Here is a 27,547-nt window from a genome sequence, read left to right as displayed (position 1 = left end):
TTGCCGCCAATCCCATGTGCCTTAACTTTACATGCTGTCGAACACCATTTGGAAATCCACGTACTCCACGTTAACCGCATTGCCCTCATCAACCCTCTCTGTTACCTCATCAGAATCCGAGCGGCCGGGCCCGGCGGACCTGTGGCCAGAGCCCCGGCACCAGGAAACCCAGGGTGCAGCGCCTCCCCCACCCAAGCCGCCGCTTCCCGGCTTCTTCAGCCTGTTCCACCGAGTCCGACTCGGGACAAAGGACAGGAGCCAGGCTCCCAGAATGGCCACCGGCCCCGGGGAGCATGTGCACTCTCAGTGGGGAAATCAGTGCGTTGGATAGAGCGGTTTCTGGGGCGCGGGGAATTGTGGGTGCTGCGGCCGCCATTAGTCAGCGGCTGTCGGGAAGAGTTTTATTGCAGGCTGACGGAAGTCGGTCCCTGGCCGCCTGTGTTGGTCTTTTTGTTGCAGCAGTTTGAGCTCGAGTGAAGATGGAGGAGAAGCTGCTGGGTTTTCGATGGAATCTGCAACAGTACCCATGGATTGGAGGGTAGCTAATGTTACCCCACTATTCAAAAAAGGTGGTAGACAGAAAACGGGGAATTATAGACCGGTAAGCCTGACATCGGTAGTGGGGAAAATGCTAGAGTCCATTGTAAAAGATGTAATAGCAGAGCACTTGGAAAACAGTGACAGGATCGGACAAAGTCAACATGGATTTACAAAAGGTAAATCGTGCTTGACTAATCTACTGGCATTTTTTGAGGATGTAACTAGTAAAATAGATAAGGGAGAACCAGTGGATGTGGTGTATTTGGACTTTCAGAAGGCTTTCGATAAGGTCCCACATAAGAGATTAGCGTGTAAAGTTAAGGCACATGGGATTGGGGGCAAGGTACTGACTCGGATAGAGAACTGGTTGGCAGATAGAAAGCAAAGAGTTGGAATAAACGGGTCTTTTTCCGAGTGGCAGGCAGTGACTGGTGGGGTACTGCAGGGATCGGTGCTAGGACCCCAACTATTCACAATATATATTAATGATCTAGACAAGGGAACTAGATGTAATATCTCCAAATTTGCAGACGACACAAAGCTGGGTGGGCGTGTGTGCTGTGAGGAAGATGCTGAGAAACTACAGGATGATTTGGACAGGTTGGGTGATTGGGCAGAAGCATGGCAGATGCAATATAATGTGGATAAATGTGAGGTTATCCACTTTGGTGTCAAAAGCAGGAAGGCAGATTATTATCTGAATGGCAATAGATTGGGAGAAGGGGAAGTGCAACGAGACCTGGGTGTCCTTGTGCACCAGTCGCTGAAGGTAAGCATGCAGGTACAGCAGGCGGTTAAGAAGGCAAATGGTGTGTTGGCCTTTGTAGCGAGAGGGTTTGGTGAGACCACATCTTGAGTATTGTGTGCAGTTTTGGTCGTCTTATCTGAGGAAGGATATTTTTGCCATGGAAGGAGTCCAGCCAAGATTCACCAGGCTGATACCTGAGATGGCAGGAATGATTTATGAGGAGAGATTGGGTCGATTGGTCTTGTACTTGCTGGAGTTTAGAAGAATGAGAGGGGGTCTCATTGAAACTTATAAAATTCTGGCAGGACTGGACACACTAGATGCAGGGAGGATGTTCCCAATGGTCGGGGAGTCCAGAACCAGGGTAAGGATAAGGGGTAGGCCTTTTAGGACAGAAATGAGGAGGAATTTCTTCACCCAGAGAGTGGTGAACCTGTGGAATTCTCTACCACAGATGGCAGTGGAGGCCAATTCATTAAATATATTCAAGAAGGAGTTGGATATATTTCTTAAGGCTAAAGGGATCAAGGGGTATGGGGAGAAAGCAGGGACTGGGTACTGAACTTGGATGATCAGCCATGATCGCATTGAATGGCGGAGCAGGCTCGAGGGGCCGAATGGCCTACTCCTGCTCCTATCTTCTATGTTTCTATCTCTTATGCGGGACCTTATCGAAAGCCTTTTGAAAGTCCAAATACGCCACATCCACTGGTTCTCCCTTATCTATTTTACCAGTTACATCCTCAAAACAATCCAGTAGATTAGTCAAGCACGATTTACCTTTTGTAAATCCATTTTGACTTTGTCCGATCCTGTCACTGTTTTCTAAATGCTCTGCTATTACTTCCTTTACAATGGACTCTAGCATTTTCCTCACTACCGATGTCAGGCTTACCGGTCTGTAATTCCCCGTTTTCTCTCTACCAGCTTTTTTGAACAGTGGGGTAACATTAGCTACCCGCCAATCCATGGGTACTGTTCCAGAGTCTATCGAATTTTGGAAGATGACCAGCAATGCATCTACTATTTCTAGGGCCACTTCCTTAAGTACCCTAGGATGTAGATTATCTTCTTTGCTTCTATGTGTTCAATCTTTCCTTGTAGCTGAAATTCTCTAGCCCTGGCAACAACCTCGTAAATCGTCTGTCTCGAGCAGTCACATCTTTCCTGCAATGGGACGAGCAGAACTGCACGCAGCACTCTAGCCGGTGGCCTAACTGGTGTTTTGTACAGTTCAAGCAGAACCTCCCTGCTCTTACATGATACAGAAAGAGGCACTGCCCCTTTAAATACCTGGGGGGCACCCATTCCCCTTTAAATGGCCAAGCCATTTCTTTTGTTGAAAAGGGGCCGCAGTCCCCTTTGACTCACCCCTCCCCTCCCCTCCCTCCCTCCCTCCCCCCCCCCCCCAAATACTCACAAGAGAGAGAGGAGGAAGAATGCTGGTCTTTGTCCCTTTAAAAGTGGCTGCACACCAAAATGTGCACAGCACCAGGGCTCTTTGTTCTGGATCAAAGTCGAAAAGAGAAAAGGTTCACTTATTTTTAAATGAATGCAGTTGATGAACAGCCTTGTAATAAAGGTAATGCAAAGGAATAAACACTCAGAAGCTGGGTTTTTTTTCCATCCCCTCCTCCCCTTCCATTTAACAGCTCCTGCAGACAATGAAAGCAGGAAAGCGGCCTGCAGCCCACCGAGGTCCCGCCCCCCTCCCTCCCGCGCCGCCATTGGTTGGAGGACCGTCAGCCCGCCCGGTCCTCCCAGCGTTTTCCGCGCTCCTGATTGGCGGGTGCGTCGCCTCAATCAACCCCCCTCCACTTACGCGCTGACGCAGGCACGCAACGCCCAGGGGGTCGTTTGGATCGGCGCACGCAGCCAACCGAGGTCCCGCCCCCTCCCTCCCGCGGCGCCATTGGTTGGAGGACCGTCAGCCCGCCCAGTCCTCCCAGCGTTTTCTGCGCTCCTGATTGGCGGGCGCCTCGCGTCAATCACCCCCCTCCGCCTACGCGCTGACGCCAGCACGCAACGCCCAGCGGTCGGTTCGATCGGCGCACGCCACCGCAAGGTAAAAAATAGACACCCCACACAAATGAGGAAAAACAAGAATTATAATAATCGCACTTTAGAGAGGAGGAGGTTGGGGGAATTAATGAGTGTTTTCAATTTGTTTCGGAAATAAAAAATTTTTGAAAAGTTTCCCAACGGTGCGAGGCGGGCTGCGCATGCGCTCCAACCACCCTTTGACTCCCCCACGTGGGCCCGGGGGCCGGACACGCCCACTTGCCTTCCCCTGCACCAATCGCAGCGCGGGCAGGCGCTTCTATCAATCGTCACCTGTCAATCACCCTCCCTTCCCCCTCGTGGTGTCGATTGACAGCGGCGTCAGCCAATGAGGTGCAAGAAGGGGCGGGACCAGGGCCAGGACTGACAGCAAGCCTGAACTCACTCAATTAGGAAGGCAGATTATCTGAACGGCAATAGATTGGGAGAAGGGGAAGTGCAACGAGACTTGGGTGTCCTTGTGCATCAGTCACTGAAGGTAAGCATGCAGGTGCAGCAGGCGGTTAAAAAGGCAAATGGTATGTTGGCCTTCGTAGCGAGAGGGTTTGAGTACAGGAACAAGGATGTCTTGCTGCAGTTGTACAGGGCCTTGGTGAGACCACATCTTGAGTATTGTGTGCAGTTTTGGTCGCCTTATCTGAGGAAGGATGTTCTTGCCATGGAGGGAGTGCAGCGAAGATTCACCAGACTGATACCTGGGATGGCAGGAATGATGTATGAGGAGAGATTGGATCGATTGGGCTTGTACTCGCTGGAGTTTAGAAGAATGAGAGGGGATCTCATTGAAACTTATAAAATTCTAACAGGACTAGACAGACTAGATGCAGGAAGGATGTTCCCGATGGTCGGGGAGTCCAGAACCAGGGGTCACAGTCTAAGGATAAGGGGTAAGCCATTTAGGACAGAGATGAGGAGGAATTTCTCCACCCAGAGAGTGGTGAACCTGTGGAATTCTCCACCACAGAAGGCAGTGGAGGCCAATTCATTAAATATATTCAAGAAGGAGTTGGATATATTTCTTAAGGCTAAAGGGATCAAGGGGTATGGGGAGAAAGCAGGGACAGGGTACTGAATTTGGATGATCAGCCATGATCGCATTGAATGGCGGAGCAGGCTTGAGGGGCCGAATGGCCGACTCCTGCTCCTATCTTCTATATTTCTATGTTACTACGCTACCGTTCCCCAGATGTGCTGTGGGGGAGGGTTTAAATTAATTAGATGGGGGGATGGGCACCAGGATGAAAAATTAGAGCGGAGAAACAAGGTGAAGAGAGGACTGGGAGAGACAAGTAGCACTAGAGGGACAGAATTGAAAAGCAGAGAGGTTCGGTGAACCTTGTATTGAACCTTGGTTAGACCACAGTTGGAGCACTGGATACAGTTCTGGTGTCCATATTATACAAAGGATATAGAGGCACTGGAGAAGGTGCAGAAAGATGATCCCAGAACTGAGAGATTATACCGATTGAAAAGATTGAACTGGCTGGGGATCTTTTCTCTAGAAAGGAGAAGACCGAGGGGTGACCCGATGAAGGCCTTTAACTTTATCAAAGGCTGTGATAGAGTAGATACAGAGAAGATGTTTCCACTTGTGGCCAGACCAGAACTAGGGGCCATAAATATAAGATACTCACTAATAAATCCAACAGGGAATTCAGGAGAAACTTCTTTCCCCAGGGAGTGGTGAGAATGTGGAACTCGCTGCCACAGGGAGTGGTTGAGACGAATAGTTTCGATGCATTCAAGGGGAAGCTGGATAAGCACCTGAGGGATATGTTGATGGGGTGAGATGAAGAAGGCTGGGAGGAGGCTCGTGTGGAGCATGAACACCGGCAGAGATCTGCTGGGCTCAATGGCCTGTTTCTGTGCTGTAAATACCGTGTAATACTTCACTAGATATTGACTCACTACAGTCTCACAATACAACTGTCTTCAGATTACACTGAATGACACACAAGTAGCACAACCTGGTTTGTCGACCCCAGAGCCAGCAGTTCCCACTCTCGAGGCTGCCTGCTCGGCTGTGGACTTCCGGCCGTCCCGAGAATTCCAACTATTGCAGGGAACAGGCTCCACTTGACACTATTCAGCTGCCTGGGGCTGTACCGAGGCCTCTCTGTTCTTATCCACAAGTCATTGATTGTGGTTAGTAATGAAGAAGAAAGCTGCAGACTGCAGGAAGATATCAATCGACTGGTCCGGTGGGCAGAACAGTGGCAAGTGGAATTCAATCTGGAGGAGAGGTAATGCATTTGGGGAGGGCTAACAAGGCAAGGGAATACACTGTAAATGGTAGGACACTGAGAAGTGCAGAGGATCAGAGGGACCTTGGAGTGCATGTCCACAGGTCCCTGAAGGTAGCAGGACAGGTAGATAAGGTGGTTAAGAAGGCACACGGGATACTTCCCTTTATTAGCCGAGGCATAGAATATAAGAGCAGGGAGGTTATACTTGAACTGTATAAAACACTAGTTAGGCCACAGCTAGAATACTGCGTGCAGTTCTGGTCACCACATTACAGGAAGGATGTGATTGCATTAGAGGGGGTGCAGAGGAGATTTACGAGGATGTTGCCTGGGCTGGGGAATTTTAGCTATGAGGAAAGATTGGAGAGGCTGGGGTTGTTTTCTTTGGAACAGAGGAGGCTGAGGGGAGACTTAACTGAGGTGTATAAAATTATGAGGGGCCTAGATAGAGTGGATAGGAAGGACCTATTTCCCTTAGCAGAAGGGTCAATAACCAGGGGGCACAGATTTAAAGTAATTGGTCAGAAGTTTAGAGGGGATTTGAGGAGAAATGTTTTCACCCAGAGGGTGGTGGGGGTCTGGAACTCACTGCCTGAAAGGGTGGTAGAGGCAGAGACCCTCATCACATTTAAAAAGTACTTGGATATGTACTTGAAGTGCCGTAACCTACAAGGCTACGGACCAAGTGCTGGAAAGTGGGATTAGGGAGGATAGCTCTTTGTCAGCCGGCACGGACAAGATGGGCCGAATGGCCTCCTTCTGTGCTGTAAATTTCTATGATTCTATGATTCATTGATCATCCCATTCCCAAGCTGACTCTGTGTTAACACCTCAGACGAGCCGTCCCACGTAGAGTGACTCCCTCAACCTGTTCTCCCGGTTACAGAACCAGTTTGTCTCTCTCAGGAATGCTTAAGGCTCTGTTGTCTGGGCACCAACTCACTTGTGACCTCACAAGTTGCAACAAGTCTGCTGCCTGAGCAGTTTGCTGTGTTATTAGGTCTGTGGGTCTCTTAGCAACCACCTCCCTTATCTAGGCAAAGGGCTCATCTCCTGACTTTGGGGGTTATCATTCCAAACTTCAGCATTCTCTGTCTTTTAGCTTCAATCTGTCTGTGTCCACCCAGTGACAACACTGAGCTCCTCCCTCCAACCACTGACACTTGCCCTCTTGCTGAGAAAGAAAGACTTGCATTTATATAGCGCCTCAACCTCAGGATGTCCCAGAGCGCTTTACAGTCAATGAAGTACTTCTGAAGTGTAGTCACTGTTGTAATGTAGGAAACGCAGCAGCCAATTGGCGCACAGCAAGCTCCCACAAACAGCAATGTGACAATGACCAGATAATCTATTTCAGTGATGTTGATTGAGGGATAAATATTGGCCCCAGGACACCGGGGAGAACTCCCCTGCTCTTCTTCAATGTAGTGCCATGGGACCTTTTACATCCACCTGAAAGAGCAGACGGGGGCCTCGGTTTAACATCTCATCCGAAAGACGGCACCTCTGACAGCGCAGCACTCTCTCAGTACTGGAGTGTCAACCGAGATTTTTATGCTCAAGTCTCTGGACTGGGACTTGAACCCATGACCTTCTGACTCAGAGGTGAGAGTGCTGCCCACTGAGCTAAAGTGCCTGGAGCTGAGCCAGCTGGGATACTTGACATAGGATTACATCGGATATACGGCACAGAAACAGGCCATTCGGCCCAACCAGTCCATGCCGGTGTTTATGCTCCACTCGAGCCTCCTCCCGTCTTTCCTCATCTAAATCTATCAGCATAACCCTCGATTCCCTTCTCCCTCATATGCTTGTCTAGCCTCCCCTTAAATGCATCGATACTATTCGCTTCAACCACTCCCTGTGGCAGCGAGTTCCACATTCTCACCACTCTCTGGGTAAAGAAGTTTCTTCTGAATTCCCTATTGGATTTCTTGGTGACTATCTTATATTGATGGCCTCTAGTTATGCTCTTCCCCACAAGTGGAAACATTCTCTCTGTATCCACTCTATCAACATTTTTCATAATTTTATAGACCTCTATTAGGTCACCCCTCGGCCTTCTGTTTTCAAGAGAAAAGAGACCCAGCCTGTTCATCCTTTCCTGATATGTATACCCTCGCATTTCTAGTATCATCCTTGTAAATCTTCTCTGCACCCTCTCCAGTGCCTCTATATCCTTTTTATAATATGGTGACCAGAACTGTACGCAGTACTCTAAGTGTGGTCTAACCAAGGTTCGATACAGGTTTAGCATAACTTCACTACTTTTCAATTCCATCCTTCTAGAAATAAACCCTAGTGCTTGGTTTGCTTTTTTTATGGCCTTGCTAACCTGTGTCGCAACTTTTAGTAATTTGTGTATTTGTACTCCGAGATCCCTTTGTTCCTCTACCCCACCGAGACTCGCACCCTCCAAGTGATAAGTGACCTCCCCATTCTTCCTACCAAAATGTAATATCTCACATTTATCTGTTCAGCCTTGGTCAGTCTGCAAAAACTCTGAAATGTTTAATAATGAAATCAGGGAGTCAAAAAGCTGAGGTGAGGCAGTTTAAAAAGACAGTCCCTGACCAGAGATTGCTGGATGCTGACACTCGGTGCTCACGAGGACAGAATGTCCCATTCCCCAGGCACGGACATCCAGCACCTCGATCACAGCAACAATTCACAAAACAATGGCAATATAACTTGGAGCAGAGACGGTTAAGTGGAGCTGTGATCGAGGTGCTCAAAATTATGAGGGGTTTTGATTGAGCAAACAAGGAGAAGCTGTTGTCACTGGCAGGAGGGTCGGTAATGAGAGGACACAGATTTCAGATCATTGGCAAAAGAATCTAGAGAGAAAATTAGGAGACTTTTTTTTACACAGCGAATTGTGATGATCTGGAATGCACTGCCTGAATGGGAGGTGGAAGCAGATTCAATAGTAACTTTCAAAAGGGAATTGGATATATACTAAATGCAGAAATGAGCAGGGCTGTGGGGAAAGAGCAGGGCAGTGGGACTAATTGCATCGCTCTTTCAGAGAGCCAGCACCAGCACGATGGGCCGAAAGGCATCCTACTGTGCTCTATGATTCTATAACATCAGCTTCTCTCTGCTCACTAGTACTGAGAGAACAGGGAATAATCTTTAAATCCAGCCAAGTTATTGGGGGCTCTTAACATTAACAAGCCCCAGTTGCCTGAATTAACCTGGTTCAGTCCTGGATGTGATTAAAGGCATCGGAAACAGTGGAATCGACCCACTGCAGTCACACTGTAGACACGCTGGTGTGTCAGTGGGTGGGATACACCAGGGAATCCCTTTCCACACACTGAGGTTGACTCTAATGATCGGGAGTCCCAGGGTTTCGGACACCAGATAATCAAGCTCACAAGAACACAAATTGTCTCTCCAGGCTTTATTAAGAGCGCTGCATAACACAGATCGGGTGATAATTCCCTCAATCTGGAGAATAGAAGTACAGTGGATTCACGTGCGATCTTCTCGAGTCTGTTCCAACTGACAACGGCTTAAGTGGCCTGTTCTTATACACAAGCTTGGTTACCGCTCAGGAAATGGGATTGTTTGGACCCGTCTGTTGACCGCCTCCTGAACTCCTGCTAATTCAGGGAATTTAGTCCATCTGCGACCAGACTATAACCACAAGCCCGTCTGGTTATCACACCTATACGGTCCGTGAGGTTATCAGATTCACACCCAGACGTTGTGCCTTTAGTTGTCTGGCACTTCATCCCATAACATGGGTACAGGGGCTCAGTAATGTTTCATTCATCAGAAAAAGACAAAGTACAACAACATACTGGTCAGCTTAACAGAATCTCATCATATTTATGTGGCTATAAATATAAAAGTCACTAACAAATCCAGCAGGGAGTTCAGGAGAAACTTTTTTATCCAGAGAATGGTGAGAATGGGGAACTCGCTACCACAGGGAGTAGTTGAGGTGAACAGCACAGATGGATTTATGAGGAAGCTACACAAGGGAGAAAGGAATGGGAGGAGATGTTGATCGGGTTAATTGAAGTAGGGTGGGTGTGGGGCATAAACACTGGCATGGACCAGTTGGGCCGAATGGCCTGTTTCTGTGCTGTACATTCTATGTAACACCACGAACAGTCAAAAGAAGGGAATCATCAGCACAACAGCCTTAAAGATTAAACAGCAGTACAAGAATTTATAAAACATTCATCCATTCCATGTTCATGTCACCCCAGCGGGGCCCTGTGCTACAGAACAATGTGAGCTCGCTGGTGTCTCAGTAGGTGCGATGACCAAGTGAATCCTTTGCCACACACTGAGCAGGTGAACAGTCTCTTTCCTTCACTCTCCAGCTGGTGTCTCTTCAGGCCCTTTGAACATATAAATGTCTTCCCACAGTCAGAACATTTAAATGGTTTCTCATCAGTGTGAACTCGCTGGTGTCTCACCGGGCTTGATGACCGAGTGAATCCCTTCCCACACACGGAGCAGGTGAACGGTCTCTCCCCAGTGTGAACTTGCTGGTGTGTCAGTAGGTGGGATGACTGAGCGAATCCCTTCCCACACACGGAGCAGGTGAACGGTCTCTCCCCGGTGTGAACTCGCTGGTGAGTCAGCAGATTCGAGGACCGAGAGAATCTCTTCCCACAAACGGAGCAGGTGAATGGCCTCTTTCCTGCTCTCTCCAGCTGGAGTCCCTTCAGCTCCTGCGACCTTTGAAAGCTTTTCCCACTGTTGGAATGTTTCACCGGCCTCTCCCCAGTGTGAACTCGCTGGTGTGCCAGTAGATTCGAGGGCCGAGTGAATATGTTCACCTGCTCCGTGTGTGGGAAGATAATCTCTCCTGCTCTCTCCAGCTGGTGTCTCTTCAGATCCTGGGACCTGTAAGAACCGGGTTTTTCTGGTCCTCGTCTTGAGTTCCGTTGTACGAAGAATTCCAGGCTCGAGGGTTCGGAGAGTTAAAACAACATCATTTTATTCATAACTGTTCGGAGTGGTCATACAGCATATCGACAGTACATTCGTGTCCCGAGGGTCACACCGGGTTAGACACGTGGTGCCAGCATTTACGTCCCCGGGAGATGTCTGACCCTCTTGATGTTCCACACGCCTTCTGGCTAAGAGAGAGAGAATACCGGTGGGGAAGCCCCTATTATACCTTGGGACAAGGGTCACTACATCACTTTCCTGGCAACAAGTGTTTTGTTACATCACTTCCCTGGCAACAAGCGTTCTCCAATGAGAATCACTAAAGCCCTTTCAGTTTGACCATGATCTGGTCTTCAGTCTGGCAAGCAGGTCCTGACTTGTCTCACTGCTGTGGGCACCGAACAATGGCTAGTCAATCATTCTCTAGTCAGCAGTTAGGCCCTTTCAGTGACCCTGATCTGGTCGTTAGCACTTCGTTAATACTTGGCCTCAGGCTGGGGCAGGTATTTTTCTGTTCTGCTAGCTTTTGCACTCTGCAAAGCTGGGGCTGCTTTTTAATTTAATCTAGACTTTTCTTGTGTGAAGCCATTTTGTGAGCCAATTCATTGCCCATTTTTTTCCATTTCCAAATCCAAACCATTTTTGTAAGTCAATTCATTGTCCATTTTATTCACGTTTCCACATCCCTCCCTTTGATTCTTTATACAATCTACAAGAATCATTATATACAAGGTATACTCTTGATAGTGCACTTTATCAAAAACACACCCTGTGTCTCCGTTTTGTTTGTGTTCTGGCCATGAACACAACCAAAAGGGTTTTAATTTCCAATTTACAGATAACTGTGTAGGACCGAACAGGCTTCCTCTGGGGGTTCCCCCTGCTTTGCTGTGTCTACTTCTACCCTAATTCGGTAGAGGCGAGGGGGTATAGTAGCTCCTGCACGACTTATACAACATTTGATAATATTTACAAAAATAATAATTCCCAAAATTACACCACTTATAACAATCAAACCATACAGTCATTTCTGTCCCAATGTTTTCAGCCATGTATGGGAATCATGGTACACAATAAGTCCAATTTATCCTTCTGTTGGGGCTCCTGTCGTATCTCTTTTCATGTGTGACGCGTGTATCCAAGCTTTCTTTCCTTGTAGTTTCACGGCTGCTCCTGTGGTCAACAGGATGACATACGGACCTTCCCACTTGTCTTCCAGGGGGGCTGGCTTTATTTTCTTTACCCAAACTTGTAGCCCGGGGACTAAACTGTGTCCTCCCGGTGGGGGTTCTTGCCACGCTGCGCTGACCTGTTGGGAAGCAAAACTGACAGCATCTGTTAGATCTTTGCAATACTTTAGTACTGTGTCACTTAGAAGATGAATGTCAGCCCTACGTAGATCTATTGTTCCGGGTAGCGACATTGGTCTACCGGTAACGACCTCATAGGGGCTTAGTCCAGTGGTCCTATTCGGGGTGGCTCGAATACTACATAGGACAAGGGGTAGGGCCTGAGGCCATGGCACTCCTTCAGAGTGATACTTAGTGAGCCGTTGTTTAATTGTCCTGTTTGCTCTTTCCACTTGTCCCGATGATTGGGGGTGGTATGGGCAATGCAATGACCATTGTATTTGTAGTAGTCTACAAAGTTCTTTAATTATTTCCCCCGTAAAATGTGTGCCTTGGTCTGAGTCAATACATAAGGGCACGCCCCATCTAGGAATGTAATCTTTACACAAGACTTTCGCGGTTGCAGCAGCGGTGGCGCTTCGAACTGGGGTGGCTTCAATCCATTGTGAAAAGCGATCGACTATCACCAATACATCTGTATATCCCTGACATTTTGGCAAGGAAATATAGTCGACCTGTAAATGTTGGAAGGGCCCTGCCGGAGCAGGTGCTTTTAACATTGGTACTTCAATTTTTTGTCCGGGATTTACTTTCTGGCATGTCACACATTGCTCCACTATTCTTTGGGCTTGAGTTCGAAACCCTTTTGCCCACCAATTTCTCTGGAATCTGGCTGTCATTTGCTGTGCGGCTATGTGTCCACACGAGTGTATTTGTTGGGCCAAAAACGGCATCAGTTTCTTTGGGCATCCTACTGCTCCCATTTTGAGATGTTGCCATATGCCATCTTTATTGGGTTGCAACCCATTTTCTAACCATGTCCATTGCTCCTCCCTTGGGGTCTCTCTTTGCATTAGTAGGATGTCCCCTTGGTCGTTGTTTGTCGTGATATATCGCACCTGAGGTGTTGGGGGGCTAATGGTACGGGCGGCGTATTTTGCTGCTTCGTCTGCCCTAGCGTTGCCCCTAGCTTCAGGGGTATCCTCTTTGATATGGCCCTTACATTTTAGTATGGCCACTTCTTCGGGTAACTGGATGGCCTCCATTAATGCTGTTACCTCTCTTCCATTTTTTATGGGTGTACCTGCAGCTGTCAGAAAACCTCTTTGTTTCCATAATTGTCCAAAGTCATGAGCGATGCCAAAGGCATATCTAGAATCAGTATATATATTGGCCGTCTTGTCTCGAGCATAGAGGCAGGCTTGGGTGAGGGCGACTAGTTCTGCCTGTTGTGCTGAGGCCCCTCCTCCCATGCTTCCTGCTCGTACTACTGCGAATTCTGTTGTAACCGCCCACCCTGCCAATCGAGTTCCTTTTTCCACAAAGGATGACCCATCCGTGTAAAGGACCATTTCGGGATTGTGTATGGGTATTTCCTGTGTCTCAGCCCTTTGCTGCATGGTGTCTAACAGGTTTACACAGTCGTGATCACTTTCTAGTTCTCTGGGGTTTGTCAGGGGAATCATGCTTGCTGGATTGCCCGGCCCGGATTTAGTAATGGTCAAATTATCTGTTTCCATAATCGTGGTCGCACAGATAGGATGGTCCTTCAGGCCCCACTCGTCCTTACTATTCTCTTTCACAGCTCTTATCCTGCGGGGGCTGTTTTGGATCGTCCAGCCTATGTCTCCATTCCCAGTGAAGTGTAGGCTAAAGTCTAGCTTTGTCAATATGTCCAAGCCTATGATGGGGGCGGTGACGGGCCCAATCCATATATGTTCCCTTGTTTCATAGGGGCCGAAACACAAGGTCATTTGGTGGGTTCTATGTAAGATGATGTCTTCTCCGCTGGCCCCTGAGGCTTTCTTAGTCTTTCCATCTAATGGGCAGTCTTGGGCATATTGTGTGGGGAAGACCGTTAATTCTGCTCCTGTATCCAATAGGCAGTCTACTTCCAGTGGGGGTGAGTTATCTGTTTTTCCCACCAACAAAGTCATATAGAGGCCGTCCCTGGCTTGGGTGATTAAAGCTCTCAGTTGCCAAGGTACCTCTACCTTTGGGGGTTCGTTGGTGGGGTCTATTGGTTTTTTGAATGCTGTCGGGCCATGCTGTCGAAGGTTTCCCTTCCGGTGGAGTTTGAGTTCCGGTACATTTCTACCATCGCCATCTCTCCAGGGCTAAGGGTCGGTGGGGAGGGGGTAATTGCCTGGGTGTCATACAGGCCGGCGGCGCCCAGGGTCTGCCACGGATTTGTGCCGGGTTGATTATCTGGGACTGCCTGTCCTCGCCATTGTCCTCCCCCACCTCTTCCTCTACCCCTGTTGCCCACTCGGCATGTTCTAGCCCAGTGTCCCTCTTTCCCACATTTGTGGCAATTGCCTGGTTTCTTATCTGGGTTTTCCCAGGGGGGTGCAGAGTTTACTCGCTCCGGGGGGGTTTAGTTTCATGGCTCGGAGCTTGGCACAGTGTTCTCTATCCTGGGTTACGGCTTGTTGGGTCAGGTCCGCAAAAGAAACTGCGTTTGTTTTCCAGTTTGCCATTGTTAATTTTACCAATTTTGCCAGGTCAGGTCTCAAACCATTTATAAAGGTGTTTTTCAATGGTTCATGGGTGCAGGCATCCACCTCTGCTTCGGTATTCTGTCCCATGCCAGAGTACTCTAACCACTGGTTGGCGAAACGACCGGCGAAGTCATTGGGGTCTTCTTTTTCTTTTTGGACACAGGAGGCTATTTTGGACCAGTCTGGATTGCTCGGGCCCCTTTCCTGTAGCCAATTTCTAATGGCCGTCCACCCTTCTGTCCTATCGGCTTCTGATTCTATCAGAGCTAGGTCAGGGGGGACTATTAGGACTGGTGGTGCTGGAGGTTGTACGGCGGGGGGTTGGGCTCCGACAGCTGGAGGTGGGTTGGCTGCTTGGTGCGCCGCTAAGGCCACTTGGTGTGCTTGTCTGGCTGCGTTAAGTAGGGTGTTTGCTCGTCTGGTGATGGCCATATTTACTATTGCCGTCAGGGCGGCCGACTCTCTTGCGCTAACTACTACTGCTATAACCTGGCATCCATCAAATGGGTGCAGGTTATAGATTGTCCTTTTTCTTTCCAGGAACTGCCAGGCTTTTACTCCGCTTTTCTTTGGGTGCGGCATATCAGTTGCCCATTGATCTATATCTTTTGGGTTGGCCGGGTAGTAGGTATAAATTCGGAGATTTCGGCCGCCTACTTCATGTTTTTGTAACCTGATGGGGGCAAGGCATGGGGGTGGTTTCTTGGTTATATCTTCTTCATCTGATGAGTCCGTAAGAGGGGTATTTATTATAGCAATATGGGCTTCGTTTGATCGGGGTTGGAGCGTGGGCTGTTCATATGCCGGAGGGGCTGTAGGGGGCGCTGCAGGATAGGTAGGATACAAGAGTGTTGGAGTAGTCATCACCACTCCGGGATTTTCCCTATTTTCCCTGTGTATCTCCCTTTCTTGGTTTTTGCCTTCCACTTTTCTGCTCTTTCGTTTGCTTTTTCAAGGCATTTTTGGTGTTTCTCTAACTCGGTTTTGTATTTTGTTATCTGTTCACGGAGAGCTGTTTTTTGTTCTTTCTCTTTGGCCTCTGCCGCCTTCCGAGTTATTTCCCCTCTCTGCCTACACTGTTTCAAGGTGGCCAATACCCAGCCCGTTTTTCTTTTCCCTCCTTTCATACGGGTGGTCTTGCCCCATGCTCTTTTTATATCATCAAGGGACCATTGTCCTTTTGAGGCACCAAATTTTGATTCGATATTATATTCATGTTATGGGACATCGAATGTACTTTCTATATACTGTTTGAGTTGGATTACTATTTCCTCTAACGTGGTCTCAGGAGGGGCTCTGCCTCCTTTTTCCGTCGTTGGTTTTCTACTTGGTTCCGTCATGTTGCCACAGGTCATAGACTTAACGAATAAGTTTAAAATAGACTAGAGTCGTCCCGGACTCCGCCGCGTGCTAGCTAGCAATGGGACCTGTGCACAGGTCGTAGACTTAACGAATAAGTTTGAAATAGACTAGAGTTGTCCCGGACTCCGCCGCGTGCTAGCTAGCAATGGGACCTGTGCTCCGTTAACCGCCAGCCAGAGGGTACGCTACCCGGTTGGTTCATTCAATAAAGATCGCAGAGACAGGGTGCAAAAAGGGCACAATAAATTCCAGTGCTTACCTTTTTCCCCTTTCTTGATGTCTTGCGATCCTGCCGACTACGCCAAGTTGTAAGAACCGGGTTTTTCTGGTCCTCGTCTTGAGTTCCGTAGTACGAAGAATTCCAGGCTCGAGGGTTTGGAGAGTTAAAACAACATCATTTTATTCATTACTGTCCGGAGTGGTCATACAGCATATCGACAGTACATTCATGTCCCGAGGGTCACCCCGGGTTAGACACGTGGTGCCAGCATTTACGTCCCCGGGAGATGTCTGACCCTCTTGATGTTCCACACGCCTTCTGGCTAAGAGAGAGAATACCGGTGGGGAAGCCCCTATTATACCGTGGGACAAGGGTCACTACATCACTTTCCTGGCAACAAGTGTTTTGTTACATCACTTCCCTGGCAACAAGCGTTCTCCAATGGGAATCACTAAAGCCCTTTCGGTTTGACCATGATCTGGTCTTCAGTCTGGCAAGCAGGTCCTGACTTGTCTCACTGCTGTGGGCACCGAACAATGGCTAGTCAATCATTCTCTAGTCAGCAGTTAGGCCCTTTCAGTGACCCTGATCTGGTCGTTAGCACTTCGTTAATACTTGGCCTCAGGCTGGGGCAGGTATTTCTCTGTTCTGCTAGCTTTTGCACTCTGCAAAGCTGGGGCTGCTTTTTAATTTAATCTAGACTTTTCTTGTGTGAAGCCATTTTGTGAGCCAATTCATTGCCCATTTTATTCCCATTTCCAAATCCAAACCATTTTTGTAAGCCAATTCATTGTCCATTTTATTCACGTTTCCACAGACCTTTTAAATCTCTTCCCACAGTCAGAACATTTAATCGATCTCTCATCACTGTGAACAAGCTGGTGTCTCAGGAGGGTGGCAGAATGAGAGAATCGCTTCAAAAACACGGAGCATGTCAACGGTCTCTCATCGGTGTGGACAAGCTGGTGTCTCAGCAGCACGGAGGGTGCAATTAATCCCTGCCCACACATGGAGTGGGTTAAAGGTCTCTCCCTAGTGTGAACTTGCTGGTGTATCATTGGAACGGATGGCTGAGTGAATCCCTTCCCACACATGCGGCCTGGGTTTCTCCCAGTGTGTGGCCACTGGTGTCGCTTCAGGTATTTGTAGATTTTGAAGCTCTTTCAGAACATTTAAAAGTTCTCTCCCCAGTGTGAACTCACGGGTGTGCCAGCAGATTGGAGGAGCGACTGAATCAGGTCCTGAGGAATCGCGTAAATCTGTCAGAATTTGAGGTGATGTTTGGTTTAAGTTTCCTGTCTGTAAATGCTCCACTTCTAAAACCCTGTAAAAGGAGTGTAGAAATGGTAAGGGGGGGAGCAGGAACTTTTTTGACTAATTTTGCCTCAAAGAACAAACAGGGCAGAGCCGGTCCCACTGGTGTCCAGCCATGCCCACAATAACCAGCAGGCCAGAATCAGCCCAATCCACCTCACTGACTTGGCCCTGAAGTCAAATCAAGTCTCATCAAAGTCTAATCAAATGACATCCTTTGTGACTGTGACAAAGGTAAACTATCTCTCCTCATCCTTCTTGACTTGTCTGCAGCCTTTGACACGGTTGACCACTCCATCCTTCTCCCAACACCTCTCCACCGTCGTCCAGCTGGGTGGGACTGCACTCGCCTGGTTCCATTCTTATCTATCTAATCGTAGCCACAGAATCGCCTGCAATGGTTTCTCTTCCCGCTCCCGCATCGTTACCTCTGGTGTCCCCCAAGGATCTATCCTTAAGCCCCTCCTATTTCTCATCTAAATGCTGCCCCTTGGTGACATCATCTGAAAACACAGCGTCAGTTTCCACATGTACACTGACGACACCCAGGTCGACCTCACCATCACTTCTCTCGACCCCGCCACGATCTCTAATCCGGTTCTGGGTGAGCAGAAATTTTCTCCAATTAAATATTGGGAAGACTAAAGCAATTGTGTTCAGTCCCTGCCACAAACTCTGTTCCCTAGCCACTGACTCCATCCCTCTCCCTAACATCTGTCTGAGGCTGAACCACACTGTTCACAACCTTGGTGTCATATTTGACCCTGAAATGAGCTTCCGAACACATATCCGCAGCATAACAAAGACCGCCTATTTCCACCTCAGTAACATCGCCCGTCTCCGCCCCGCCTCAGCTCATCGTCTGCTGAAACCCTCACCTGGGCCTTTGTTACCTCGAGACTCAACTATTCCAGTGCACTCCTGGCTGGCGTCCCACATTCCACCCCACGTAAACTTGAGGTGATCCAAAACTACCCGTGTCGTAACTCAACGCCAAGTCCCATTCACCCATCACCCCTGTACTCACTGACCTACATTGGCTCCCGTTTAGCAATGTTTCGATTTCAAAATTCTCATCCTTGTTTTCAAATCCCTCCATGGCCTCGCCCCTCCCTATCTTAGTTATTCCCTTCAGCCTCACAACCACCCGCCCCCCGCGATAGAATCACAGAAAAATTAAGGCACAGAAGGAGGCCATTCGGCCCATCTTGTCCGTGCCGGCCGATTAAGTGCTATCCACACTAATCCCACTTTCCAGCACTTGGTCCGTGGCCTTGTAGGTTACGGCACTTCAAGTGCATATCCAAGTACTTTTTAAAATGTGATGAGAGTTTCTGCCTCTACCACCCTGTCAGGCAGTGAGTTCCAGACCTCCACCACCCACTGGGTGAAAACATTTCTCCTCAACTCCCCTCTAAAGCTCCAACCAATTACTTTAAATCTATGCCCCCTGGTTGTGGACCCCTCTGCCAAGGGAAATAGGTCCTTCCTATCTCGGCCCCTCAGAATTTTATACACCTCAATCAGGTCTCCCCTCAGCCTCCTCGGTTCCAAAGTAAACAACCTCCTTCCCCCCGAGACACCTGCGTTCCTCCAAATCTGCCCTCTTGAGCATCCCTGATTATAATCGCTGCACCATCAGTGGCCGTGTCTTCTGTTGCCTCGGCCCTAAGCTCTGGAATTCCCTCCCTGAACCTCTCCACCTCTCTTTCATAGAAAATAGGAGCAGGAGTCGGCCATTCGGCCCCTCGAGCCTGCTCCGCCATTCAATGAGATCATGGCTGATCAAAACCCACTTCTGTGACCAAGCTTTTGACCATCTGCCCGAATTTCTCCTTCTGTGGCTCGGGGTCACATTTTTCAATGTCTTACAATCCTCCTGTGCAGCGCCTTGGGACGATTTCCAACGTTAAAGGCGCTATAGAAATACAAGTTGTTGTTGTTCTCATTGTTGGAGGTGAGCTCTGAACAGGCCCCGCCCCCTCCCCCTACTCCGCATGCTCCGCTCCAAGGTGAGCGCGGGCTCTGAACAGGCCCCGCCCCCTCCCCCTACTCCGCATGTGCCGCTCCAAGGTGAGCGTGAGCTCTGAACAGGCCCCGCCCCCTCCTCCTACTCCGCTCCAAGGTGAGCGCGGGCTCTGAACAGGCCCCGCCCCCTCCCCCTACTCCGCATGGCCGCTCCAAGGTGAGCGCGGGCTCTGAACAGGCTCCGGCCTCTCCCCCTACTCCACATGCACTGCTCCAAGGTGAGCGCGAGCTCTGAACAGGCCCCGCCCCCTCCCCCTACTCCGCATGCGCCGCTCCAAGGTGAGCGCGGGCTCTGAACAGGCCCCGCCCCCTCCCCCTACTCCGCATGGCCGCTCCAAGGTGAGCGCGGGCTCTGAACAGGCTCCGGCCTCTCCCCCTACTCCACATGTACTGCTCCAAGGTGAGCGCGAGCTCTGAACAGGCCCCGCCCCCTCCCCCTACTCCGCATGCGCCGCTCCAAGGTGAGCGCGGGCTCTGAACAGGACCCGCCCCCTCCCCCTACTCCGCACGCGCCACTCCAAGGTGAGCGCGGGCTCTGAACAGGCCCCGCCCCCTCCCCCCACTCCACATGCGCCGCTCCAAGGTGAGCGCGGGCTCTGAACAGGCCCCGCCCCCTCCCCCTACTCCGCATGCGCTGCTCCAAGGTGAGCGCAGGCTCTGAACAGGCCCCGCCCGCTCCCTCTACTCCACATGCACCGCTCCAAGGTGAGCGCGGGCTCTGAACAGGCCCGCCGCCGCCCCCTACTCCGCATGCGCTGCTCCAAGGTGGGCGTGGGATCTGAACAGGCCCCGCCCCCTCCCCCTACTCCGCATGCGCCGCTCCAAGGTGAGCGCGGGCTCTGAACAGGCTCCGGCCTCTCCCCCTACTCCACATGCACCGCTCCAAGGTGAGCGTGGGCTCTGAACAGGCCCCGCCCCCTCCCCCTACTCCGCATGCGACGCTCCAAGGTGAGCGCGGGCTCTGAACAGGCCCCGCCCCCTCCCCCTACTCCGCATGCGCTGCTCCAAGGTGAGCACGAGCTCTGAACAGGCCCCGCCCCCTCCCCTACTCCGCATGCGCTGCTCCAAGGTGAGCGCGAGCTCTGAACAGGCCCCGCCCCCTCCCCCTACTCCGCATGCGCCGCTCCAAGGTGAGCGCAGGCTCTAAACAGGCCCCGCCCCCTCCCCTACTCCGCATGCGCCGCTGCAAGGTGAGCGCGGGCTCCTAACAGGCCCCGCCCCCTCCCCCTACTCCGCATGCGCCGCTGCAAGGTGAGCGCAGGCTCCTAACAGGCTCCGCCCCCTCCCCCAACTCCGCATGCGCCGCTCCAAGGTGAGCGCGGGCTCTGAACAGGCCCCGACCCCGCCCCCTCCTCCGCATGCATCGCTCCAAGGTGAGCGCGGGCTCTGAACAGGCCCCGCCCCCTCCCCCTACTCCACATGCGCCGCTCCAAGGTGAGCGCGGGCTCTGAAAAGGTCCCGCCCCCTCCCCCTACTCCGCATGCACCGCTCCAAGGTGAGCACGGGCTCTGAACAGGCCCCGCCCCCTCCCCCTCCTCCGCATGCGCCGCTCCAAGGTGAGCGCTGGCTCTGAACAGGCCCCGCCCCTCCGCCTACTCCGCATGCGCTGCCGGGCCCCGCTCCCGAGGATGAGTCGCTACCGCGCCTGCGCAGGGCCTCGCATTCTGGGTCGGCCCGGGCAACCGCGAGAGTCCGGATCACCGGCGGAAAGTGAGTTTTATGAGGTATTTTTATATATAGCGGAGAGAAGCGCGGGCGGGGAGATAAATAAAAAGAAAATACAAACCGCACCGTCCCAGCGCCCTCCCGGCACCGAGCAGTGCGGATTGAGCGGCCGCAGCCCCTTGTCTTCTGCAGGGAGCCGGACTGGGGCACGTCATCAACTCCGCGGCGGTGACTGACGGGAGCTCCGACCAATAGGGAGAGAGCAGGCGCAGCTCGAAGGACTGAGGTGGCAGCGGATCCTCCAATCAATCGGGGTGCCCGAGGGGCGGGACTTCCGCTGCCTGCTTCTCCCGCTGCTGAGGCAAGTGGAATGCAGCAGAGGGCGCTCTTCTGAGTTTGGGGCTCAGGCCTGTTAGTGGAGCAGTGCAGAGGGAACTTTACTCTGCACTGGGCTTTACTCCCTCAGCACTGCACTGGAGGGGCAGCACAGAGTTTTAGACTCGAGTCTCTGGAGTGGGACTTCAACCCACAACCTTCTGACTCAGAGGAGAGAGTGCTGCCGCCTGAGCCACGGCTGACACTCGGTATCTAACCCGTGCTGTACCTGCCCTGGGAGTGTTTGACGGGACAGTGTAGAGGGAGCTTTACGCTGTATCTAACCCGTGCTGTACCTGCCCTGGGAGTGTTTGACGGGACAGTGTAGAGGGAGCTTTACTCTGTATCTAACCCGTGCTGTACCTGCTCTGGGAGTGTTTGATGGGACAGTGTAGAGGGAGCTTTACTCTGTATCTAACCTGTGCTGTACCTGCCCTGGGAGTATTTGATGGGATAGTGTAGAGGGAGCTATACTCTGTATCTAACCCGTGATGTACCTGCCCTGAGAGTGTTTGATGGGACAGTGTAGAGGGAGCTTTACTCTGTATCTAACCCTTGCTGTACCTGCCCTCACGAGCAAATTTGGCTAGGGTAAATAAAATCAGAGAGTTAAATGTGTGGCTCAAAGACTGGTGTGGGAGAAATGGGTTTTGCTTCTTGGGACACTGGCACCAGTACTGGGACAGGAGAGAGCTGTTCCGTTGGGACAGACTTCACTTGGCCAGTGCTGGGACTAGAATCTTGGTGAATCGAATAACTAGGGCTGTAGAGAGGGCTTCAAACTAATTAGTGGGGGGGAGGTTTCAAGAGAGCGAAAAATAAAAATGTCAGCAGAGAAGGCAATAGAGCAAGGTAGCAGTGGGGGAATTAAAAACCAGAGCGTGCCAGGAAGGGACAGAATATATAAAGATAAAGGTAAAGTAGTAAAAGGGGTAAAAGCAGGAATAAATTGTCACAAAACATATTTAAAAGTTCTTTATCTGAATGCACGCAGCATTCGTAACAAAATAGATGAGTTGATGGTACAAATAACTACACATGGGTATGATCTGGTGGCCATTACGGAGACATGGCTGCAGGGTGACCATGACTGGGAACTAAACATCCAGGGGTATTTGACTATTAGGAAGGGCAGACAGGAAGGAAAAGGAGGTGGGGTGGCTGTGTTAATAAAGGATGGAATCACTGCAATAGTGAGAAATTATATTGGGTCAAAGGATCAGGATTGTGAAACGGTTTGGGTGGAAATAAGGAATAATAAGGGGAAAAAGTCACTAGTGGGCGTAGTCTATCGGCCTCCTAACAGTTGCAACTCCAATGGTCGGAGTATAAATCAGGAAATAGTTGGGGTTGTAATAAGGGAACAGCTATAATCATGGGAGATTTTAACTTTCATATTGACTGGACAAATCAAATTGTGCAGGGCAGCCTTGAGAAAGAGTTCATAGAGTGCATTAGGGATGGGTTCCTTGAGCAGTATGTTACTGAACCAACCAGGGGGCAGGCAATCTTAGATCTGGTCCTGTGTAATGAGACAGGATTAATAAAAAATGTCCTAGTAAAGGATCCCCTTGGAATGAGTGACCATAACATGGTTGAATTCCAAATTCAGTTGGAGGGTGAGAAAGTTGGATCTCAAACCAGCGTACTAAGCTTAAATAAAAGGAGACTATGAAGGTATGAGAGCAGAGTTGACTAAAGTGGACTGGGAAAATAGATTAAGGTGTAAAACGGTACAGGAGCAGTGGTGTACATTCAAGGAGATATTTCACAACTTTCAAGGAAAATATGTTCCACTGAGGAAAAAGTGGCATAAAAGAAAAGACAGCCATCTGTGGCTAAGTAAAGTAAGAAAGGATAGTATCTGACTGAAAACAAGGGCATACAAAGTAGCCAAATCTAGTGGGAGGATAGAAGAGTGGGAAGCATTTAAAGCCAGCAAAGAATAACTAAAAGATTAATTAAGAAAGGGAAGATAGATTATGAAAGTAAACTAGCAAAAAATATAAAAACAGATAGCAAGAGTTTCTACAGTTGTATAAAAAGAAAAAGGGTGGCTAAAGTGAATGTTGGTCCCTTAGAGGACGAGACTGGGAAATTAGTAGTGGGGAACATGGAGATGGCAAATACGCTGAACAAATATTTTGTATCAGTCTTTACAGTAGAGGACACTAAAAATATCCCAATACTGGACAAACAGGGGGCTATGGGGGGGGGCGGGGGAGGAGCTAAACACGAATAAAATCACTAAGGAGGTGGTACTCGGTAAGATCATGGGACTTAAGGCAGATAAGTCCCCTGGACCTGATGGCTTACAGCCTAGGGTCTTGAGAGAAGTAGTGGTAGGGATTGCGGATGCATTGGTTGTAATTTTCCAAAACTCCCTGGATTCAGGAAAGGTCCCAGCAGATTGGAAAACTGCTAATGTAATGCCCTTATTTAAAAAGGGAGGTAGACAAAAGGCTGGAAAGTATTGACCAGTTAGCCTAACATCTGTGGTTGGTAAAATGTTGGAGTCCATTATTAAGGAAGCAGTAACAGGATATTTGGATAAGCATAATTTAATCTGACAGTCAGCATGGTTTTATGAAGGGGAAATCATGTTTGACAAATTTGCTCGTATTCTTTGAGGACGTAACAAACAGGGTGAATAAAGGGGAACCAGTGGATGTGGTATATTTGGACTTCAAAAAGGCATTTGACAAGGTGCCACACAAGATTACTGATCAAGATAAAAAATCACAGGATTGGGGGTAATATACTGGCATGGGTGGAAGATTGGCTATCTAACAGAAAACAGAGAGTTGGGATAAATGGTTCATTCTCGGGTTGGCAATCAGTAACTGGTGGTGTTCTGCAGGGGTCAGTGCTGGGACCCCAACTCTTTACAATCTATATTAACGATTTGGAGGAGGGGACCGAGTGCAACGTATCCAAATTTGCCAACAATACAAAGATGGGAGGGAAAGCAGTGAGTGAGGAGGACATAAAAAACCTGCAAAAGGACATAGACAGGCGAAGTGAGTGGGCAGAAATTTGGCAGATGGAGTATAATGTTGGAAAGTGTGAGGTTATGCACTTTGGCAGAAAAAATCAAAGAGCAAGTTATTATCTAAATGGAAAGAAACTGCAAAGTGCTACAGTACAAAGGGATCTGGGGGTCCTGGTGCATGAAACACAGAAGGTTAGTATGCAGGTACAGCAGGTGATCAGGAAGGCCAATGGAATCTTGGCTTTTATTGCAAGGGGGATGGAGTATAAAAGCAGGGAAGTCTTGCTTCAGTTATACAGGGTACTGGTGAGGCCACACCTGGAATACTGCGTACGGTTTTGCTTTCCATATTTAAGAAAACATATGCTTGCTCTCACAGTAGTTCAGAGAAGGGTCACTTGGTTGATTCCGGAGATGAGGGGGTTAACTTATGAGGAAAGGTTGAGTAGGTTGGGCCTCTACTCATTGGAATTCAGAAGAATGAGAGGCGATCTTATCGAAACATATAAGATTGTGAGGGGGCTTGATCGGGTGGATGCGGTGAGGATGTTTCCACTGAGGGGTGAGACTCAAACTAGGGGGCATAATCTTAGAATAAGGGGCTGCCCTTTCAAAACTGAGATGAGGAGAAACTTCTTCACTCGGAGGGTAGTAAATCTATGGAATTTGCTACCTCAGATAGTTGTGGAAGCTGCAACATTAAATAAATTTAAAACGGAGATAGACAGTTTCCTAACTGATAAGGGAGTTAGGGGTTACGGGGAGCGGGCAGGGAAGTGGACGTGAGTCTAGGTTCGGATCAGCCATGATCCTATTGAATGGCGGAGCAGGCCCAAGGGGCCGTATGGCCTACTCCTGCTCCTACTTCTTATGTTCTTATGTTTGGACTCGTCTGTTGACCGCCTCCTGAACTCTTGCTAATTCAGGGAATTTAGTCCATCTGTGACCAGACTATAACATCAAGCCCATCTGGCTATCACACCTATATGGTCCGTGAGGTTATTATTAGATTCACACCCAGACGTTGTGCCTTCACTTGTCTGGCACTTCATCCCATAACACGGGTACAGGGGCTCAGTAATGTTTCATTCATCAGAAAAAGACAAAGTACAACAACATACTGGTCAGATTAACAGAATCTCATCATAGTTATGGGGCCATCAATATAACAGTCATTAATAAATCCAGGAGGGAATTCAGGAGAAAGTTCTTTACCCAGAGAGTGATGAGAATGTGGAACTCGCTCCCACAAGGAGTAGTTGAGGCTAATGGCATAGATGTATTTAAGACGAAGCCAGATAAACATAGGAGGATATGTCGGAGGAGGCTCGCGTGGATCATAAACCCCGGCATGGACCAGTTGGGCTGAATGGCCTGTTTCTGTGCTGTACATTCGATGTAATAACATGAACAGTCCACCGGCGTGCTCGAGGCCTTCCGTGACCAGTGGGTACCGGAGGGACTGGCGTGCATCATCACCACCGAAAATAGAATTTTAATTTCATTTAAGTTTCCTTTAAACTTTTTTTTTGTTATGTTACAGGTTTTATTGGTTGTGATGGTTGACTTTTAATAGGCAATTGCCTGTGATAAGGAGAAAAACAAAAATAACATTAACAGTCAAATCAAGGGGATCATCAGCACAACAGATTGAAAGATTAAACAGCAGTACAAGAATTTATAAAACATTCATCCATTCCACGTTCATGTCACCCCAGCTGTCTACAGGGCCCTGCGCTACAGAACAGTGTGAACTCGCTGGTGTCTCAGCAGGTCATTGGAGCTTTTAAAGCTCTTCCCACAGTCAGAACATATAAACGGCCTCTCATCAGTGTGAACAAGCTGGTGTGCCAGCAGGTTGTTGGACTGCAAGAATCCCTTCCCACACACAGAGCAGGGCCTGGACAGAGTAGATGCAGGAAGGATGTTTCTGATGGCTGGGGAGTCCAGAACCAGGGGTCATAGTCTAAGGATAAGGGGTAAGCCATTTAGGACTGAAATTAGGAGGAATTTCTTCACCCAGAGAGTGGTGAACCTGTGGAACTCTCTGCCACAGAGGGCGGTGGAGGCCAGTTCATTAAATATATTCAAGAAAGAGTTGGATATATTTCTTAAGGCTAAAGAGATCAAGGGATATGGGGAGAAGGCAGGAACAGGGTACTGAATTTGAATGATCAGCCATGATCTCATTGAATGGCGGAGCAGGCTCGAAGGGCTGAATGGCCGACTCCTGCTCCTATCTTCTATGTTTCTATGTTTTCTATGTTACCAAACAATTGCATTGTGTTTGTATTGAACTTGGAGAATAAGGGGAGTCAAAATGTCTGCTAAGAACCAGTAAAGCCAATATTAAGAATTGAATGAAGAATCTTCGGTAAGATTGACATCAAATGGAAACCATTGCTGTCATTGCTTTTACGATGGTTTTTGGAACACTTAAAGGTAGAGAAATAATTATGCATGCAATAGTTGAATTGACAATAAAATAGAAAGCATTCGAAAGCGGTATCAATAAAGACAATTAGCTGACATCAGCAGAGAACATCAAAGAAGAAACCACTGCCAAAAGGGTATAAAAATAAGACCTTTTTAACAGAAAGTCAGAACACGTTGAACGGGCAAAGCATTTCTCAACTTTCCAGAGGCATCTCTAAGTCTTTAACTGAGTCTCGGGAAGTCAGATTGATTTTGGTGGATGTTCTGGATTTAGAAATAAGAAATAAGAAATGTAACGAAGTAAAGATTTGAAAATAAGGATCTCTGAGAAATAAGGAATGTAAGCTAATTGTATTTTGATTTGTTAATGTTGCGACTGATTCAACAGATGTTAACTGAATGTCAGCTCTTAAATAAAACTATATACTTTTAGAATAGTCTCAAAGAGTAATTCTGTATAGACTCGTGAACCCACAAAATCTGTACACAATTTTGTAAGGAGTTGCAGAATTCTGGGGGGTATTCCAGACCCTCATAATATCCAGAAGGTTACATAAGAACATAAGAAATAGGAGCAGGAGTAGGCCAATTGGCCCCTCGAGCCTGCTCCGCCATTCAATAAGATCATGGCTGATCTGATCCTAACCGCCAATCCACTATCACAGAACCATCTCCTGAATCTAACAGAATTAGACACACGAAATAGGAGCAGGATCAGGCTACAGTCTAGTTCAACATATTAAAAGTACTATCCGGAGGATGGTAACATCTTTAGTCATTCCATTCCTTTAGG

General features: G+C 48.9%; 1 protein-coding gene across 1 annotated transcript in view; it reads right to left on the bottom strand.

The window, feature by feature from the left end:
• LOC147083853 (uncharacterized) overlaps window positions 1-27,547 on the bottom strand; it is a 123,470-nt gene that overhangs the window by 64,627 nt on the left and 31,296 nt on the right. Inside the window, exon 2 of the mRNA XM_085980092.1 lies at window positions 14,354-15,084. Coding sequence (XP_085836218.1) covers window positions 14,354-15,084 — 731 coding nt within the window. The remainder of the gene's footprint in view (window positions 1-14,353; window positions 15,085-27,547) is intronic.

The sequence above is a fragment of the Somniosus microcephalus genome, unplaced genomic scaffold (genome assembly GCF_052327205.1).
Source record: "Somniosus microcephalus isolate GS21.2 unplaced genomic scaffold, FLI_Smic_1.0 scaffold37, whole genome shotgun sequence".
Taxonomy (NCBI): Eukaryota; Metazoa; Chordata; class Chondrichthyes; order Squaliformes; family Somniosidae; genus Somniosus; species Somniosus microcephalus.
This window is presented reverse-complemented; position numbering and strand designations above follow the sequence as displayed.